Below are 21,053 nucleotides of genomic sequence, written 5' to 3'. Positions count from 1 at the left end.
AAATCGCTGGTGTTTCTGACGTCACAAACTACCTTGTAACCAATCAGATCAACGTGTGATCGTCAACCAGTGGATCTCTGAGCTGAGTGAGTGAGTGGAGGCGGGGCTCATTTGCATATTCATAGAAACGCGCATACTAAATGAGGCAAGGGTGTCGAGTTACATTCAAGATATTTTAAAGCATGAAGACGTTTTTTTCAAGGAAAAAACGTTTAAATATGTAATTTGGGTGATTAAAGAGTTTTAAGAGATACAATTATTGACTACAGGGAGAGCTTTAAGACATTATTTTTCTTTTAGGCCAGTCTATGAATGAATTCAACTGTTCCAAAAAAAAAAAAAAATCTTTCTACTCCAATTATTCATATACACACATACAGTATATATACACATAATATACACATCAATTAAATTTGGACTAGTTGTTAATTATAACTTTTAATACAGTAATGTAGCGATATCGATATGGAGTCGAAATTGAATGCAAAGCTTGTGAATCAGAATGAAAATGACTGGTGTCACTCCTCAAAGTGAATGAAGAACCTGAGACAGAAGATGAAGATGTGGAGGAGTGTGTGTGTGTTGAACAGAGCCGGATCTGACGGGTGTTCGGGATCTCTCTCGGCCTCAGAGGAAGAGCTTTATCTCAGAACGGTGTTGTTTCTGTGTGGAGAACGTCAGATGTTCTGGAGAGAGTTCGTTTCATCCCAATCTGTGTGTGACTCACAGGAACCCAGCTGATAAACGCCAGACGAACCTCTGCACACTCTCAGGGTTATTATTCACATCAGCTGAAACTCACAGCTTTTCTTACTTTAAATAAATCAAACATTAATTGAAATCAAATTAAATATAAAAAAACGAAAACTTGTTTCATTTCAGTGTTTCTTATTTTTGTTTAGTTTAACTCGAAGTATAGCAACTAAAATAACTCAATAATAAGAAATGATTTAATGAATAAAATTAGACAGACAAAAAAATATATTAGTAATAAAATAATAATGACAAAACATAAAACTAAAACTTTAACTAAAATGAAAATTTAAATGTAAAGTAATATTAATAAAAACTAGTATATCAGTATAAATAGTATATCAAAGAAAATATGTAAAAACATTTAAAAATAATAATAAAATCAACAAAATTGCTAAAGATTTAACTAAGACTCAAAATAGAAATTAAAAAATGAAACATTCAAAATATTAATAAAAACTATAATGGTATATCAATGCTAATACAACACTGCAGTCCGTCCACATCTGAAACCATCAGACTCACAATATCATTACTGTAATCAATCAGTCAATCAATAAATGTCAGTCAGTCAATCAATCAAATCAAATCAAATCAACCAACCAATTTCCAGTATAAAGCTGGGGAGACACACACACACACACGCATTTCCCACAACAAATGATATTAGAACACCCTGGGTCATAACAAAGTGTTTCTGTCTCGTTTTCCAGCACAAATATCTAAACATTCTTAAATCAAGAGACATTTACTGGAGAAGAAGCAAAATGACGGAAGATTTTAAGTCTTGCTATATGAAAAAAATAAATATGAAAATGAAATGAGTTTTTGCTTAAAACAAGAACAAATATCTGCCAATGGAGTCATTAAAGGGGGGGTGAAATGCTCATTTTCACTCAATCTCCTGTTAATCTTGAGTACCTATAGAGTAGTATTGCATCCTTCATATCTCCAAAAAGTCTTTAGTTTTATTATGTTTATAATAGAAAGATAGGGTGTACTGAGTCTTTCCGGAAAAAACCGAGCGGCTGGGGGCGGGCCGTGTGGGCGATTGCTAAAGCTGTGCTAACGCGCCGAGCTAGTAACGTTAACAACACACAGAGACATTTGTTCAACAGTTTTACTCACCGCCTGCGGTTCCAACGCACGACTGTGGACCTTTATCATTGTGACTGCTCGATCCTTAAGCATTAGACGATCTGCAAATCCGTAGATCTGGGCTTTGTTTATAAAACAATCATCTCGAAATGCAGGGAAACAGTCTTGCTCAACTCGTTTTTGCCCCGGAAAAACAAACTGCATCCACTATTCCCTTAACGCTGGGTTCTTTGGGAATCTGTGCAGGGTTGTCTTGCCCTGGCAACCAAAAACCCACTTCTTTGGTGACACTGACTTCCCTAAAGCCGAGCAGAGCGCTTAGATGAGGTACTGCTTTCGCTCTCTTGCTCTAGTCTACGAGTGCGCGCGCGCCCGCGATCTTACCGGAGAAGTGCCCTTAGGACCCGTATAAGGAAATTCCGCTACATCTGACGTCACACATGCCCATACTCGAAAAAAACTTTCCGAAACTTGTGACAAACCGGAAGGACAATTTTTGGCACAGAAATACTCCTTCAAACGTACAATTTAATTTTTGAAACTTTGTCCATGTTTAGCATGGGAATCCAACTCTTTAACAGTGTAAAAAACTCAGTATGCATGAAATAGCATTTCACCCCACCTTTAAGATTATTGAGTTGAAACCCCATTGGAAGTTATTTGTTCTTGGTTTAAGCACAAACTCACTTCATTTTAATATTTTTTTCATTAATATCTTCACTTCATTTTGCTTCTCAAAACTCAAAATTCATCCTATGAAATGTTTTGACATTTTGTTATCATGGTTTAAATCCCTTTAACGGCTCAGTTTTTGTGATATCAACTTGGTTAGACGTACGGCTTTGTAAAAATATTTTGTAAATATATTTTGTATAAAATAAAAATGTTTAGTTAAGAACATTTGCTGTACCTGTACCGTAACTTAAATGTCTATAAAAAATTTACAGCCTCATTTTTTAAAACTGATTTCATCCATGCATGTTTATGTTTTTATATGACTCTTCTTCCAGTGAATCTCTAGACTTTCAGAAGTTAGACATTTAGTGCACTTAAACTCCACCCCTTTCCCACTGCAATCAGACCCACCTCCATGTATGAGTGCCACGCCCACATCTCACCGTCCAATCAACAATAATATAGAACCAAGCCCCACCCCACATTTCTGAATGAAGTTTGCTGTAGATTCCAGTGAACACAGATGCTGCACAAATCAGATCTTGAAGAACGAGATTATAGTTTTTCAACTGAATTACCCTCATCCTTCGAAAATATTTTTGAAATATTTGTAAAAATTGAGTAAATGAATGAATGAATGAGGCATTTTGACTGATTGTTCATCAGGGGGTCCAAGACCGCAGGACTGTTGTGCACTTGAACCACGAATACACACTTTTTTTGTTTTGTGATTGAAATTTAAAAAAGTAACTCGGGTCAATTTGACCCCTTTAGAAATGAATGGAGTGTGAGGAATGCTTCAGTACACATAGAAAAAACATAAAAATGCTCAAAATTCTATCTAAAAATGCTAAAACCTTACCAAAAAAAAAAAAAAAAAGATTTTATAGTGTCTACATGTGTATCTGAATGCACACTGAAGAGAAACTGACTTTAGGACCCAGAGGAACAGCTCATTTACTCTTATAGAGATATAAGCCCATCTAGAGTCATGAAATATCATCTTATATTATTATATTCCACAAGAGGTCGACAAAGACTCCCAATGTAAGATATTTAGAGCTGAATTAAAAGAGTCATGCATGAAATTGTGTTATTTTGAATTTAAGTTGAAAGAATGTGAAGAATGTGCTTATTAGGCTATTTATTGATCAAATCTAGTAATTTAAAGGTAAAAAAATAAATAAATAAATAAATAAAAATCTCCCAAAAAATTGCATTTAAAAATAGAAAAAATATTATCAAAATGAAATAAGCTTAAAAAAAAAAAAAAAGTATTTAAAAGTATAATTTTATGGCTTCGCGAGGGAAGGATTTGTTACAGAACGCGCGGGAAGGATGAAGGCTAAAATAGACTTTTATAATATACGTGGCAGCTCAAGCTTACCGTTTTCCAGACATTTCAGAAATAAAACTCTGCCATGTGGAACAGAGTAATGTGAAATTAACTCTATAATGTGAATCAGTCCTCCTGCTGATCCGCTCGACCACAAATATGTCCATCACTTTAAACGCAGATCTCTAATCTTCATCCTGAAGAACTGAAACCAGAACCTGATGTTTCCCTGGAGAAACTCCAGCGTTCCTCACACACACACACACACACACACACACCAGTTGCTGACACAAGATGAATTTATTAAAGCTTATCGAGAAGTTCAAAGCGTAATCACTCGATTCCAAACCGCAGAGAGCCGCAAACATTAGACCAAATAATTCAGTTTAAATGAGATGACCATTAATGATAAAAACACTAATGCAATAGTATCTCATTTTATTTACTCAATTCTACTACAATTGCACAGCGTTTTTGCATAGTTTTTCTACTATGTAAACATGCACTAGATGCAGTGCAACTGTAGTAGAGAAAATAAAATATTATTACATTACTGTCTTTTTATCATTAATCTCATGCAAAACACAGAGTTATTAAAACGCGGCGCTCAAGTAAAAAAGATATGAATAAAAAAATATGCATCTCAAAATCGTGTTCTGTGTGAACGTCCCCTTAAAAAGCAGCATATGTCTGCATTAAACGCTGTAGGCAGCTCACGAGGCTCTGGAACAGATTGCATGGTTTGAGAGAATGAAGTAGATTACATACACACTTTATCTCCTCACTAAACTATAATCATTTACAAGCTAGATCAAGGAAGACGTTTAAATGATCATTCAGTCCATCCGGTTCCAGACCCTTTAAACACATGTGGGATGAGTGTAATCAATCACGCGTGATCTGTGAAGAGAACCAGTTTCCCTGGAGATTATCCCGCGGGATTCATCAGTCTGAAGAGTCGTCTCCACTTCAAACTGCAAACATGTGTGTGTTCCTGCGAGAGATCCACGTCTGAGCTTCTGTTCCTCCAGTGTGTGATTACAGCTAAAGTGCTTCTGATTGGGTTTCAGTGTTTCCTGAGTGTGTGTGTGTGTGTGTGTGTGAGAGAGAGTGTGTGTGTGTGTTTTATGTGGATCAGGATCTTCAGAGCCAGGCGTCCGGTCCGTGTTTCTCCTTCACCAGCGTGATCTGATCGATCACTTTACCGTACTGTAGACAGAGACAGAGAGAGTGAGTGTGTGTGTGTGTGTGTGTGTGTGTGAGAGAGAGAGTGTACTGTAGACAGAGACAGAGAGAGTGAGTGTGTGTGTGTGTGTGTGTGTGAGAGAGTGTACTGTAGACAGAGACAGAGAGAGTGAGTGTGTGTGTGCGTGTGTGTGTGTGTGTGTGTGTGTGTGTGAGAGAGAGTGTACTGTAGACAGAGACAGAGAGAGTGAGTGTGTGTGTGTGTGTGTGTGTGTGTGTGAGAGAGTGTACTGTAGACAGAGACAGAGAGAGTGAGTGTGAGAGAGAGAGAGAGAGAGAGAGAGAGAGAGAGAGAGAGACACAGAGAGTGAGTGAGTGAGTGAGTGAGTGAGTGAGTGTGTGTGTGTGTGTGTGTGTGAGAGAGAGAGAGAGAGAGAGAGAGAGAGAGTGAGTGTGTGTGTGTGTGTGTGTGAGAGAGAGAGAGAGTGAGTGTGTGTGTGTGTGTGTGTGTGAGTGAGATAAAGAGAGAGAGAGAGAGAGAGAGAGAGAGAGAGAGAGAGAGAGAGAGAGAGAGAGTGTGAGTGTGTGTGTGTGTGTGTGTGTGTGTGTGTGTGTGAGAGAGTGTGTGTGTGCGTGTGTGTGTACTGCAGACAGAGACACACTGTAGATCTCACACATATGGACATTAAAGTCACCATGAAATCAAAATGGACAATTCTTGCTGTGTGTGTTCTGAATGATTTATGTGTGCACATCATTATTGTGTTCATAATCTTGAATCAGAATAACATCTCTTCTCTTCTCTGATGATGTGGGCGGGGCAACCTGTCACTCACAGGAGATCAGCCAATAGCAAACCACAACCATCCAATCATCCAATCAATTCCCCACAGACACAATCAAGCCCCGCCCACATGTGTTCTTGTTCCAGAAGCGTTTCTCTCGGATATACGACGCAATAGAGGAGAGAAGAGCAGCGAGGCTTTACGAGAGTGAAGTGTGTGTCACCTGGTCGTCGGACACCTGCTCCAGGTACAGGTGTGTGTTGTTGATCAGACGCATGCGTGTGTATCCGTAATCAGTGCTTCTGAACGCGCTCCAGTCTCGAGGCTTAGGGATGAAGCCGTCGTGCTTTTCTCGACATCCCTGACCAGACAAAATCAGTGTGCATCAACATCCCACAATGCAATGCTACAGGCAAAAACTGGTGTTTTCACGCACTGAGCAATTTGGCTTTTCATAACTAGACCAGCAGAAAGCAAGTGTTTATGTATTAAAACAAGCGTTTATTGTATTGCACATGATCCATTAGCGTCTGTAGATGTCAGTCTCTTTAAAGGCGGTGAGTTTGAGTCATGTGATAAAGTAACTAATAAACGCAGGGTTCGTACAGATACTGAGAAATGATAATGCTTTTCAAGGACTTCAATCAGAGATCGCACTTAATTAAACAATATCTTTATTATCTTTCAAATCTAGAAAAAAGGTGAATAGATAAATAAAAATAAACGAATAAAACAAAATGGTACAAATAAAGTGCAGCACATGCAATGACTGGAACTTTAACCAGTGAAAGGATATTATGACAAAGATATCGCTTTCCTTATTCAAACTGATTTATTCCCGTGAATATATGATTGACCTGAAGAAGGAAAACTGTATCATATACTTGGATATTTATGAGCAATATCACGTTCGTAGTCGTGTAAATCAGATGAGCTGCAGTGTTAATTTTGCATGAACATTTTTTTTAGCGATAAAATTAAACTCTAATTTCACATTCATTGTCTTTCAATAATTCAAGAACTTTTCAAGCATCTTTTCATAAATATGACATTTCAAACATTACATTTCAAAAAGTCAAATTCAAGTTCTTCAAGCACCTTGTACGAACCCTGGAAATGTTTATTGTTTATATAATTTATAGTTTAGGTCATGTGACAACAAAGTAACTGTTGCACAACATGAACTTCGATCTCTGATTAACAGCACACAGAGTTTACTGTAGTTTACTGTAGTACGCTAGATCTCCATTATGAAGGCATGAGTGTAAGTGATGTGTTTCACACTGACGATACTCACGGCTGATCCGGTGATTATATGCACGGGTGCTTTAGGATTCACATACGGCTCTTCAGAGCTCCCGTTAAACACCTGCGAGACACAGAGACACGTCACATCTTCATTTTCATAATCATCTCAACACATAATGTCCTCATAATCTCCACTGCAGCATCAGTGAAAGTCTGAAACGCTTCGATCGAAGATTCAGTCTCTCTAAGCTCCGCCTCTCTGAGAGCTGCTCTGCTCTGATTGGTCGGAACGCAAACGCTCATTATCATATCTGAGTCTCAGCTCTTGATCTCAGTGATACGAACAGTAACGATGGCGTGGGTTTCACCGTATCAATCCCAGAAAACAGCGTCTTCTCGACACGAACAACACGAACCAAACTCTTCCAGTCTCAGATAGTGTTTGAGGGCGGAGCTAAGAGACGCTGCTCAGCCAATCAAGACCAGAGGCGGGCATTATGCAAATGAGTTACAAACCTATAGCAGGAAGTGAGACTGAATTACTGACGACTCGTTTCAGTTCAGAATCACTTCTTTCTTTTAGGAGACAAAAACTCCATTTATCTTTGAAACTTTGCAGAGCTTTTACACTCACAAACAGCTTTACTACACAGTACATTAACGATAATATCCCATAAATCATATCCCAAAAAGCATAAATAGAGGCACTTTAACTGATCAAGTGATGTCAGCACATGATTACCTTGTATCCGTACACAGGCCAGAGTCTCTCATACGTGTGTTCATGAGCCCAGAGCTCCAGATCCACTCCTGCACACACACACACACACACACACACACACACACACACACACGCTTGTCAACGTAATCATTCAGCTCATCATTAAAGATTCACTATACAGATCCACATGTGCAGGCATCATGAAGGCAAGAAACTACAGGTGAATATGAGTGAAAACTATTTCTAAGACTAATAGAGAGCATTATACTTCCCCAGTTTTCAGAAATGCTGTTTAAATATGCAAATGAGGCATTATAGAATTAAATATGCACTCATTTGCATACATTTTCAGAAATATGAACATTGGATAAAAAACAAATACATTTTCACCATGTTTTTAGGAGTAAAATGTTATGATATATGAACAAACCCTTCAGAATATAGAGTGTCTGGTGTGTGTGAAGCTGCTAAAGTGGAGATTTCTGACTCAAACTCTGCAAACGCTAATAGATAAAAATATTACAATAAACACTTGTTTTCTTTCTGCTAGTCTAAAAGAAGACGAATGTTATGGAAGTAAAATTGACCAAAATCTGTACCATACTGATAGAATAAATCCTCCAGTCCAGGAGCAACAGGTTTGGTGTCGTTGCGTCCGATGCGGACCTGAGACGGGACGATACATCGGTCATGAACAAACACATTCACATTCACATTACAAACACACCATTAATCTAAACACCATTAATCCATATTTCACAGACGGATAAAATGACTCTTCTGAGGAAGAACTAGTTTATGAGATTCATCACATTAAATCAGGAAGATAATCAGTTATTTCCAGATCCTTCAGCAAACCTTTTTAAAAATGTTTGTTTTTGTTACTATGCAAACATTTCTGAAGTGATTGTTTACATCTGTGTAATATTACTGTTTATGGTCTAAAAAATGTTTATAAATCTTTATAAACTCTAGATCATCTGAATCCTCAAGCATCATTATTACACTGAAAAATAATTTAAGCAGGATTTACTTTAAAACTGCTAGTAAATTTCATAAATAATTACAAAGAAATGGCAAGTAACAACACACTGAGCCAACGTTCTTTCACAACCTGTTGTAGGAGACTCCGAAACTATATAAGGAGCCTTTAGCATAATCGGGACACTTTAATAGATTCGAGAGGAGAGCGTGTGTGAGGTTAAACACGTGGACAGATGAGAATGAACTGAAGACATTACAGCGCTGTCATCAGATTTGCTGTTGAATGTCAGATCAGGTCAGACACATACGTAGCTCTGAAAGCGTGTGCAGTCGTCACCATCATCATCAGAACAATACATGGGTCTGTGTCCCATCGTGATGATCCACGGTCTCTGTGCTCGATTCTCAGGACGGGACGCCTCCTGAACCAACGACAAACACACAACACTATTATAACACATGCGGTTCAACAGAGCACAACGACAGCGAGACACACAAACACACAACACTATTATAACACATGCGGTTCAACAGAGCACAACGACAGCGAGACACACAAACACACAACACTATTATAACACATGCGGTTCAACAGAGCACAACAACAGCGAGACACACAAACACACAACACTATTATAACACATGCGATTAAAGGTGGGGAAAGTCGTTTTTGAAAGATGCTGTTGGCCGATGTTGATGTTTGAAATCAACCTAAACAAACACACCCCTTCTTCATTGCTCCGCCTCCAAAACTCACAGTCCAATCCTAACCGCCGAGTCGGTCTCGAACCCTGATTCCCCTGCAAGCGAGTCGAGTGCGCTAACACTGACGCTAAACACCGCACTCACTAGCAGTTACGCACGCAATCCAAGAGAGGGTGTTTGTTTATCGTAGCAGAAGCGCAAAAGAATAATGCTTCACGAAAAATAAAGCGCAGATGATGAACGAATGACAAGGAAACACAAAAAATTAACATAAAGTACACAATAGTAATTACAAACATTAGTTAACCAACTAATGTTTGTTGTTAGTTGCCAACAGCACATCAGCTCCAGACACACAATGACATTCAAACCCGTTGTTACTCAGGGTTACCCAGTATTACCCCCCCCCCATGTTACTCAGGGTTACTCAGTGTTACCCCCCAGTGTTGCTCAGTGTTAACCCCCAGTGTCCCCCCCCCCCAGTGTTACCCCCGTGTTACTCAGTGTCACCCAGTGTTACTGAGTATTACCCCCCAGTGTTACCCAGTACTACTCAGTGTTACCCACTGTTACTCAGTATTACCCCTCAGTGTTACTCATTGTTACCCAGTGTTACTCAGTGTTCCTCAGTGTTACCCAGTGTTACTCAGTATTACCCCGTTACCCAGTGCTACTCAGTGTTACCCAGTGTTCCTCAGTATTACCCAGTGTTACTCACTGTTACTCACGTGTTCCTCATTGTTACTCAGTGTCACCCAGTGTTCCTCAGTATTACCCCCCAGTGTTGCTCAGTGTCACCCCCAGTGTTACTCAGTGTTACCCCCCCAGTGTTACTCAGTGTCACCCACTGTTACTCAGTGTCACCCAGTGTTCCTCAGTGTTACCCAGTGTTCCTCAGTGTTACCCAGTGTTCCTCAGTGTTACCCCCCCAGTGTTACCCAGTACTACTCAGTGTTACCCCCCCAGTGTTACTCAGTGTTACCCCCGTCTTACTCAGTGTCACCCCCCCAGTGATACTCAGTGTCACCCAGTGTTACTCAGTGTCACCCAGTGTTACCCAGTGTTCCTCAGTGTTACCCAGTGTTCCTCAGTATTACCCCCTAGTGTTACCCAGTACTACTCAGTGTTACCCACTGTTACTCAGTATTACCCCTCAGTGTTACTCATTGTTACCCAGTGTTACTCAGTGTTACTCAGTGTTACTCAATGTTCCTCAGTGTTACCCAGTGTTCCTCAGTATTACCCAGTGTTACTCAGTTACTCACGTGTTCCTCAGTGTTACTCATTGTTACCCAGTGTTTCCCAGTATTACCCCCCCCCCAGTGTTACCCGGTGCTACTCAGTGTTCCTCAGTATTACCCAGTGTTACTCAGTGTTACCCAGTGTTCCTCATTGTTACACAGTGTTACGCAGTGTTCCTCATTGTTACCCAGTGTTCTTCAGTGTTCCTCAGTGTTCCTCATTGTTACCCAGTGTTCCTCAGTGTTACCCAGTGTTCCTCAGTGTTACGCAGTGTTACCCAGTGTTCTTCAGTGTTCCTCAGTGTTCCTCATTGTTACCCAGTGTTACTCAGTGTTCCTCAGTGTTCCTCAGTGTTAGTGTTACCCAGTGTTCCTCAGTATTACCCAGTGTTACTCACGTGTTCCTCAGTGTTACTCATTGTTACCCAGTGTTACCCAGTATTACCCCCCTAACCCGGTGCTACTCAGTGTTCCTCAGTATTACCCAGTGTTACCCAGTGCTACTCAGTGTTACCCAGTGTTCCTCATTGTTACCCAGTGTTACGCAGTGTTCCTCATTGTTACCCAGTGTTCTTCAGTGTTCCTCAGTGTTACTCATTGTTACCCAGTGTTACCCAGTGTTCCTCAGTGTTACGCAGTGTTACCCAGTGTTCTTCAGTGTTCCTCATTGTTACCCAGTGTTCCTCATTGTTACCCAGTGTTTCTCAGTATTACCCCCCCAGTGTTACACAGTATTACCCAGTGTTACTCAGTGTTACGCAGTGTTCCTCAGTGTTACCCAGTGTTCCTCAGTGTTACGCAGTGTTCCTCAGTGTTACCCCCCAGTGTTACACAGTATTACCCAGTGTTACTCAGTGTTTCTCAGTATTACTCAGTGTTACTCACGTGTTCCTCATTGTTACCCAGTGTTACTCGGTGTTACCCAGTGTTCCTCAGTATTACCCAGTGTTCCTCAGTATTACCCAGTGTTACTCAGTGTAACTAACGTGTTCCTCATTGTTACCCAGTGTTACTCGGTGTTACCCAATGCTACCCAGTGTTCCTCAGTATTACCCAGTGTTACTCACGTGTTCCTCAGTGCTACTCATTGTTACCCAGTGTTACGCAGTGTTCCTCAGTATTACCCCCCCAGTGTTACCCAGTGCTACCAGTGTTCCTCAGTGTTACTCATTGTTACCCAGTGTTCCTCAGTATTACCCCCCAGTGTTCCTCGGTGTTACCCAGTGTTACTCATTGTTACCCAGTGTTCCTCAGTATTACCCCCCAGTGTTCCTCAGTGTTCCTCGGTGTTACCCAGTGTTACCCAGCGTTCCTCAGTATTACCCCCCAGTGTTCCTCAGTGTTCCTCGGTGTTACCCAGTGTTACTCATTGTTACCCAGTGTTCCTCAGTATTACCCCCCAATGTTACCCAGTGCTACTCAGTGTTACCCAGTGTTCATCAGTGTTCCTCAGTATTACCCCCCAATGTTACCCAGTGCTACTCAGTGTTCCTCAGTATTACCCCCCAATGTTACCCAGTGCTACTCAGTGTTACCCAGTGTTACTCATTGTTACCCAGTGTTCCTCAGTATTACCCCCCAATGTTACCCAGTGCTACTCAGTGTTACCCAGTGTTCATCAGTGTTGCTCAGTGTTCCTCGGTGTTACCCAGTGTTACTCATTGTTACCCAGTGTTCCTCAGTATTACCCCCCAATGTTACCCAGTGCTACTCAGTGTTACCCAGTGTTCATCAGTGTTCATCAGTGTTGCTCAGTGTTACCCAATGTTTCTCAGTGTTACTCACGTGTGGACCAGGATCAAAGCAACATCCGCGTGTGTTTTCAGGCCTTCCCGCTTCGCTCTCTCCAGCGCTGGAAAGCGTTTCTAATATTAACACGGGTCCTAAAGCTCTTGCCCAGACATAACCCTTTATTTTCCAGTGATTTCTTCTGAGCTTTTCTCTTTTGTATTGTGTCTCATCTCTATTTCTGCAGTCTTTCTTCAGTTCAAATCTCCCTCTTGCTCGTTCTCTCTCCTGCACCGTCATACGCCCCCTAATGCTGAATGGCTACACGTTTGTTGTAACGTGTAACTTCCAAACAGCATATTTCAAAAACTACTGATCCCACCTTTAAACAGAACACAATGTTTCAGGTTTCATTTCAAGTTAGTTAACCACATGCATTGCTCATTTTTAGTTAATACACTGACCAATGGGACCTTATTGTAAAGATTATAACAATAATCATCCACAAAACAATCCATCTCAGCAGCATCTGCTGTGTGTTTGTACCTCGAGATCCTTCCGCAGCCACTCGTACTGTCTGAAGAGCAGATCAAGGCCGTATTCCAGATAGAAATACACTTCGGTGGAAAAGGAGATGATGTGAGCGGGACCGACGTTCCAGCTACACACACACACACACACACACACACACACTTATAAACATGCTTCATTGTTCAGAAAATGATTAACAAACTAGCAGAGCTGGACTCTCCAAACTTCAGGAGTTTTTCCAGCTTTCTCTCATGATAAATCGTACCTGTACCACAGATTCTCCGTGTGTCCCGGCATACTGAAACGTTTCCGGTAGTGGGAGAAATTACTGGAAGAAGAATAAACACAGACAGACTGAAAACCTCAGCGACTCACTCATCATGTGAAACAAACACCAGTGAGAAACACACCAACACTCTCGAGTTTCATCCGGCTCATAAACATGAGATACGGGTGTGTGTTTAAACACTGACAAATTCAGGGTCAGTGAACGGAGAGGGTGGGGTCAAAGGTTAAGGGGTCAGGGGTCATTTCCGTCGTGCAGGGGTCGTAAGGTCAAGGCTAGTAAGAAAAACAGGCCTCTGCAGACGTTTGCTGCATTACAGGCAAAAATTAGAGCGCAAAAACCACTTCCATCCATAATCAATCATGTTTAACAGCAAAGTTTCTGTGAGTTATTGAGGTAAATCCACAGGTTTGGTACATTTTGTTTTATTGATGGGTAAATATATCCATACTTGCAAATGGAAAAAATGTAAGCCCTCCTTTCATATATTTCTATGTGAGTTTGTTAAAATGTTTCAGAGTTTTAAATGTTTCAAAAAACATAATAGAAAGTCTGAAATTCTGTTTCTCTTTGACAAAATATTTACTATTTTAGTATATTTTTCTTTGATGTCTACATCGGCTACCGGTTTGTCTTCATCCTTGCTCCAGTTTTTATTTTTATTTTTTTTATTTACTTCTTTTCTTTTCTTAAATTCAAACTGTGTGTTAAGTCTCAATGGAAGTGTCTTACTTTGTTGATTGTTCCCTGTCTTGTTATGTACATTCTGCAATAAACATAAATCCACAGGCCTGTGCTTCCCTCCAGTGGTCAGTGGTCAAACTGCACACATGACTCCACTAAACACATGCGTCTGGTGGATCATTTACACTGCCGGTCAAATGTTTGGAATAATGAAGATTTTTAGCATGACTAGGACACTTTCATTCTGGAAATCTGGCTAATTTCTGCCCTCAATGTGACTTTGTAACCTGGTTAAAGTCCCGTAATGGCTGTCCTCCTGAAAACACTGAGGTTGAGATCAGGTTTAGGATAAGAACAGGTTAAACACACTCACAATGCGGACTCGTGGTTTCCCGGACAGGTCATGTACGGTGTGTAAGCAGCGATGGACTGGATCTGCTTCATGAACTCATCACCGATCCTACCGTTGTCCTGAGAACACACACACACACACACACACACACACACACGCACACACACAACACTGTCAACAGAGCTGGAATTGTATTTAACCTGTAAGATTCTCTGAAATCGGTGTCATTAACAGACCTTATTCAGAGCAGCGCCACGACAGGTATGAAAGCGAGACTGTGAGGAACAGACTTCTTGTGTTTTCAATGGCATCCGCTGTAAAAAACTGGATAATGCTTCTAGATCACTTAAAATTGTCATATTTATATATAATTATGATTAATTAAATAGCATTTGTATTTAATACATTTTTCATATTTATATAATTTCAATTTACAGCTCACGTTGTCTGGAGTTTTTTGCATCCTGAAAGTTATTTTTGCAGTGTTTCGTTTACGTTTATGCATTTGGCAGATGCTTTTATCCAAAGCGACTTACATTGCATTTCAAGGTACACATTTTTTACATTCTCAGATTCGTCAGCAGAACAATTAAAAAAACACATGAAATAACAGAACAACCCACTGAAGAGATGTACGTCTGTCCCTCACAGCCTCGCTTTCATTCCCCTTAAAAACAAGAGATGGAGCTGCTGGGAATAAGGTTTATAGTTATAATATTAGTCTTACACTTGGTCAACAATCAAAAGGGTGAACCGTGAAAGATGATAAAATTGACACTTTATGAACAATAAAATTGACACTTTTTAACCGATAAAATGAACACTTTGTAACTGATCAAATTTACCTTTTAACTGATAAATTGACACTTTTTAACTGATAAATTGACACTTTTCAACCGATAAAATTTACCTTTTAACCGATAAAATGTACACCTTTTAACCGATAAATTGATACTTTTTAACTGATAACTTGACACTTTTTAACCAATAAAATTGACACTTTTTAACCGATAAATTGACACTTTTTAACCGATAAATTGACACTTTTTAACCAATAAAATTGACACTTTTTAACTGGTAAAATCGACACTTTTCAACTAATAAAATGGACACTTAACTGATAAAATAGACATGTTTTAAACGATAAAATTGACACTTTTTAACCAATGAAGTTGACTTTTCAACCGATAAAACAGACACCTTTTAACCGATAAAATGAACATTTTTTAACTGATAAAATAGACATGTTTTAACTGATAAAATGGACACTTTTTAACATAAAATAAATACATTGAATGCAACATGTTGGATTCCAAATGCATCGATGTCAATGTAATGTAAATGAAACCGATCCATCATTGAGTTGATCTAGAAGCCTCGGTCACGACAGAATCAAATCAGATCCATCTATTTTCCAGACAGCCAGCGTGACACTCTCATAACCATAACTGAACTCAGTTTCCAGATGCTCTCTGTGCTTCTACTGAACACCTTCAAGCAGAAGCGCTGGTTTTTCTGGTTCATCTCAGATTATGATGTTATGAGAAACATTAGACAGTCGTTTCAAAATGATGCTGATCATCATTAACACAGTTTGATTATGACTCAATCTGGCTGATTTTTGACGCCTTAAAGACACAGCAGCAAAAAAACAGCTTTTTTAAAGGGATCGTTGACTCTAAAATGATCATTGTCATCATTTACTCGTCCTCGTGTTGTTCAAACCTGTATGATATTTTGAGAAATGCCTCAGTATTTTTTGTCCATGCAATAAAATGTCAATGGGGTCCAATTTTCCTTGATAAAAAAGACGTGTCTATTTTAATGACATGAATGCGAGTAAAAGATGAAAGAACGATCGTGTTCGGCTGAACTGTGCCTTTAATTGTCAGTGTCAAAGAGAGAAAGTAAATGATCATGGAAACTAAACTATGACCTTTTGGTAAAAACATTTTTTTATATATAAAACGGCTTTAAAATGTACATATGGAAAGAATTCAGACTTTATCTATGCGATTAGCTTCCTGATGATCATCGTGACACTTGATGCATGTGAACAGACGTCACGTTAACAGCCCTTGATGTGTGTGTGTGTGTGTGTGTGTGTGTGTGTGTGTGTGTGTGTGTGTGTGTGTTCTTACCTCATCCATGTCATACGCAAAGTCCCCTGAGAAAACAATCACATGCTGTAATGCACTTTCACCACATGCCAACAAATCTGTGAAAAAGCTAGCATCCAGTCTGACAGTAAAGCTCTGGTCTCACCGATGTGCAGAATGACGTCGTACATCCCCATCTGTGTGTCCTTCTGCAGTCGACTCAGAGACTGAGGGTTTTCATTGCCCATGTCTCCGAACAGAGCGAATCTGGGGCTGAAACTCACGCTTTCATTCAGAGCGGTGAAGGAGAACACATCACTCCAGCCAGAGTCACTGCCACAGTGATACACTGAAACACACACACACACACACACACACACACACTGTCACACTCAGAGCGGTGAAGGAGAACACATCACTCCAGCCAGAGTCACTGCCACAGTGATACACTGAAACACACACACACACACACACACACACTGTCACACTCAGAGCGGTGAAGGAGAACACATCACTCCAGCCAGAGTCGCTGCCACAGTGATACACTGAAACACACACACACACACACACACACACACTGTCACACTCAGAGCGGTGAAGGAGAACACATCACTCCAGCCAGAGTCACTGCCACAGTGATACACTGAAACACACACACACACACACACACACACACACTGTCACACTCAGAGCGGTGAAGGAGAACACATCACTCCAGCCAGAGTCGCTGCCACAGTGATACACTGAAACACACACACACACACACACACACACTGTCACACTCAGAGCGGTGAAGGAGAACACATCACTCCAGCCAGAGTCGCTGCCACAGTGATACACTGAAACACACACACACACACACACACACACTGTCACACTCAGAGCGGTGAAGGAGAACACATCACTCCAGCCAGAGTCGCTGCCACAGTGATACACTGAAACACACACACACACACACACACACACACACACACACACTGTCACATTCAGAGCGGTGAAGGAGAACACATCACTCCAGCCAGAGTCGCTGCCACAGTGATACACTGAAACACACACACACACACACACACACACACACTCAGAGCGGTGAAGGAGAACACATCACTCCAGCCAGAGTCGCTGCCACAGTGATACACTGAAACACACACACACACACACACACACACACACACACACACACTGTCACACTCAGAGCGGTGAAGGAGAACACATCACTCCAGCCAGAGTCGCTGCCACAGTGATACACTGAAACACACACACACACACACACACACACACACACACACACACACACACACACACACACACACACACACTGTCACACTCAGAGCGGTGAAGGAGAACACATCACTCCAGCCAGAGTCGCTGCCACAGTGATACACTGAAACACACACACACACACACACACACACACACACACACACACACACACACACACACACACACACACTCAGAGCGGTGAAGGAGAACACATCACTCCAGCCAGAGTCGCTGCCACAGTGATACACTGAAACACACACACACACACACACACACACACACACACACACACACACACACACACTGTCACACTCAGAGCGGTGAAGGAGAACACATCACTCCAGCCAGAGTCGCTGCCACAGTGATACACTGAAACACACACACACACACACACACACACACACACACACACACACACACACACACACACACACACTCAGAGCGGTGAAGGAGAACACATCACTCCAGCCAGAGTCACTGCCACAGTGATACACTGGAACACACACACACACACACACACACACACACAGACACACACACACATGCGCGCGCGCACACACACACACACACACACACACAGACACACACACACACACGTGCGCGCACACACACACACACACACACACACACACACACACACACACACGGCTTCTCAAGGTTTCAAGAAGAGTCATGAAAAAGACATTCTATTTTGCTTGCATAATGATAATCAAGTTTTATTTAAAAAAAAATATAAAAATTAGATTACAATAAATAAATAAAAAATTGGAAAAAAAGAGATACATAAAAATCCGATTGAAATAAGTAAATAAATGAGCAAATAAATAAATAATGCACCTAACGATACACTGTCATAACGAGTAGAAAAAGTGTTATAATTAACTTAATAAAATTGTTTTCCATAACTTTTAGACATATTTATAATTTAATCGAATTTATTATTCTAATTTATACATTTTATTCTGTAAGTCTTTGCACAAGAAACTAAATAGATGGCTTTTAAATTTTAGGACGAAAATGTTTAAAGAAAAACAGTGCAACATTTGAAAAAATAATAATAAAAATATAACATTCAAAAATTGTATAAAATTAAATTAAAATTTGATAAATAAAAGTTTTATTAAAATAAGTAAACAAATGAAATTAAATAAATAATGTATCTAAAAATACACTGCCATAAGGAGTGAAAAAAGTGTAATAATTAACTTAATAGAATTAGTTATCATAATTGTTAGACATTTATAATAAAACATTTCACAATATAAATGTATAATGTAATATAAAAGTCTTTTTACAAGAAATTAAATAGATGGCTTTTAAATATTTGGATGGAAATGTTTAAAGAAAATGTGCAAAATATTTAAAAAATAATAATATTAATATAATATAAAAATAAATAAAAATGAGAATAAAAATGTATAAATAAAATTTGTATTAAAATAAGTAAATAAATGAGAATAAATGAATAAATAATGCATCTAACAGCACACTGCTTTAATGAGTAGAAAAAGTGTAATAATTAACTTAATAGAATTATTTAGCAAATAATATTTAGACATATTTATAACATGAGGGTCCTTCAATTATCATATATTAGAGCTCCGTGGAAATGTTTAGAGAAAAACAGTGTAAAAATAAAACATTTAATTCAAAAATAAATAAAAAATTTGATTGCAATATCTAAATAAATTATTCAATTAAAATGAAAAAATGTTGAATAAAATAAATAAATAAAGCATCTAACAATGCAGTGCTATAATGAGTATAATGATTAGTTAATATGATTTAGACAGGTGTGTTTACCGTAGGCGGTGCCGGGCCGCAGGTCTCTCAGTGTGACCCGGTGGATGAACACACTTCTGCGCTCCAGTCCTTCATTGATGAAGACGCTGGAGTTTCCCTTCGCCGAGTGACTGAAGAGTTTCCCCCCCCACACCCCGAACTCCACAACACTCGCCGTCTCATTGGCTGTGGACCATGTGACCAGCATAGAGCCCGAGACACCTGAGTACACACACACATCATCATCATCATCATCATCATCGGGTCACATGACACCTGCATTACTGTAATGCGGAGGAATGATCCTTTTTGACTGACAGCTGTCAATCACTGCCCTAGTGAAAAAAAAAGTATACTTTATTGTATTTGAAATATATTCCCTTTTTCAATTGTACATTGCAAATTGTACTACTACAAAAAAAATAAAATAATAATAGGTAAAAGCATAATGCTAATATAGTTTTAATTAGGGCTGTCAAAAGATTAATCGCGATTAATCGCATCCAAAATAAAAGTTTGTTTTTAATAATATATGTGTGTGTACTGTGTGTATAATTAAGTTTGTATATATAAATACACACACATGCATGTATATATTTAAGAAAAATGTGTTATTTATATATATAAAAAAAAAAATTATATGTAATATAAACTATATAAATATATATACAGTATATGTATGCAAATATTTCTTAAATATATACATGCATGTGAAATACAGTAAGGGATAGTCTTCTTCCTCTAGGGCCGGGTGAGCGCTCACCTGGGTAGGAGATGTGCACCTGCTCAGGTTGAGTTCCTACGGGCGGCACGGCAGCGACGGAGCCACACAAACACAGAAGAAGAAGAAGAAGTGACATCATCATGACCTGGGGGGTCACATGATCAGGATCACATGATCAGACATCAGACTGTGCAAGAGCTCACTGTGCAAAAACACTGGAAATGCACAGATCAAATGTGCAACAGAAGAACCAGAGATGACAGAAATAATGATTTTTTTCAAGGCTATTTACAAAACATTCTTAAAATAATGTTTATGGAAGGTTCTTATAACATAACTAACATGTGATATACATTCTCGTAATGTTGAAAAGAAACATATTTTTCTTAGCTAGATCAAAACTTCCTTAATGTCTGAATAACTTTGTAAGTTATAAATTGCTCTGAATGTTTTAATGCAGTGATTAATTGATCATGACATAATTTATCAAACATTTAACAAACTGTATATTACAGATAAACTTCAATACACATATAAACAACCAATAAATACGATATGAATAAAACCTAAATTAACAAACATTAAAATAATTAAAAAAAATACACATCTAAACAACCACTAGATACCATATAAATAAACCCTGAATTAATAAACACTCTCAGCTAAATAAATAAGCAGTTTTTACAGACAAAAACATTTAAAGTTAAACTAACAAACACGAACCTGCTGGTTTAATGTTGATTGGAGTGTTTTGTTTCCTCAAACTGCTTCAGCTCAGCTGATGGTCACATGATCAGTGTTTTTTCCGTCAGATCACGTGACGCTCCGTTCCCACGTGTGTGCGGCGACGTGCGCGCTCACGTCATTGCCCTGCAG

General features: G+C 39.4%; 1 protein-coding gene across 1 annotated transcript; it reads right to left on the bottom strand.

Annotated features, from left to right (window-relative positions):
• Positions 1-4,696: 4,696 nt before the first annotated feature.
• acp7 (acid phosphatase 7, tartrate resistant (putative)) lies at positions 4,697-20,975 on the bottom strand. The gene is made up of 14 exons (XM_079853526.1): positions 20,901-20,975; positions 20,217-20,322; positions 19,475-19,675; positions 16,578-16,760; positions 16,454-16,479; positions 14,334-14,431; positions 13,256-13,318; positions 13,006-13,120; positions 9,094-9,207; positions 8,401-8,467; positions 7,823-7,890; positions 7,130-7,201; positions 6,056-6,193; positions 4,697-5,071 (listed from the first exon to the last, which is right to left on the bottom strand). Exons 2-14 carry the CDS (start codon positions 20,317-20,319, stop codon positions 5,006-5,008), a joined length of 1,314 nt encoding a protein of 437 aa, XP_079709652.1. The 5' UTR covers positions 20,320-20,322; positions 20,901-20,975; the 3' UTR covers positions 4,697-5,005.
• Between the last annotated feature and the right edge of the window lie 78 nt (positions 20,976-21,053).

This window comes from Squalius cephalus, assembly GCF_949319135.1.
Source record: "Squalius cephalus genome assembly, chromosome: 20".
NCBI lineage: Eukaryota > Metazoa > Chordata > Actinopteri > Cypriniformes > Leuciscidae > Squalius > Squalius cephalus.
Note: the sequence above shows the minus strand (reverse complement) of the source record. Positions and strands in the feature narration are given on the sequence as shown.

Bases quoted from the DNA above. Each gene is read 5' to 3' on its own strand.
- acp7 (XM_079853526.1), bottom strand. From the start codon at position 20,319: ATGATGATGTCACTTCTTCTTCTTCTTCTGTGTTTGTGTGGCTCCGTC. The intron at 14,432-16,453 runs GTAAGAACACAC...GTGTGTTCTCAG, and splicing joins TTGCGTATGACATGGATGAG to GACAACGGTAGGATCGGTGA. The intron at 7,891-8,400 runs GTACAGATTTTG...GTGTGTGTGCAG, and splicing joins GGATTTATTCTATCAGTATG to GAGTGGATCTGGAGCTCTGG.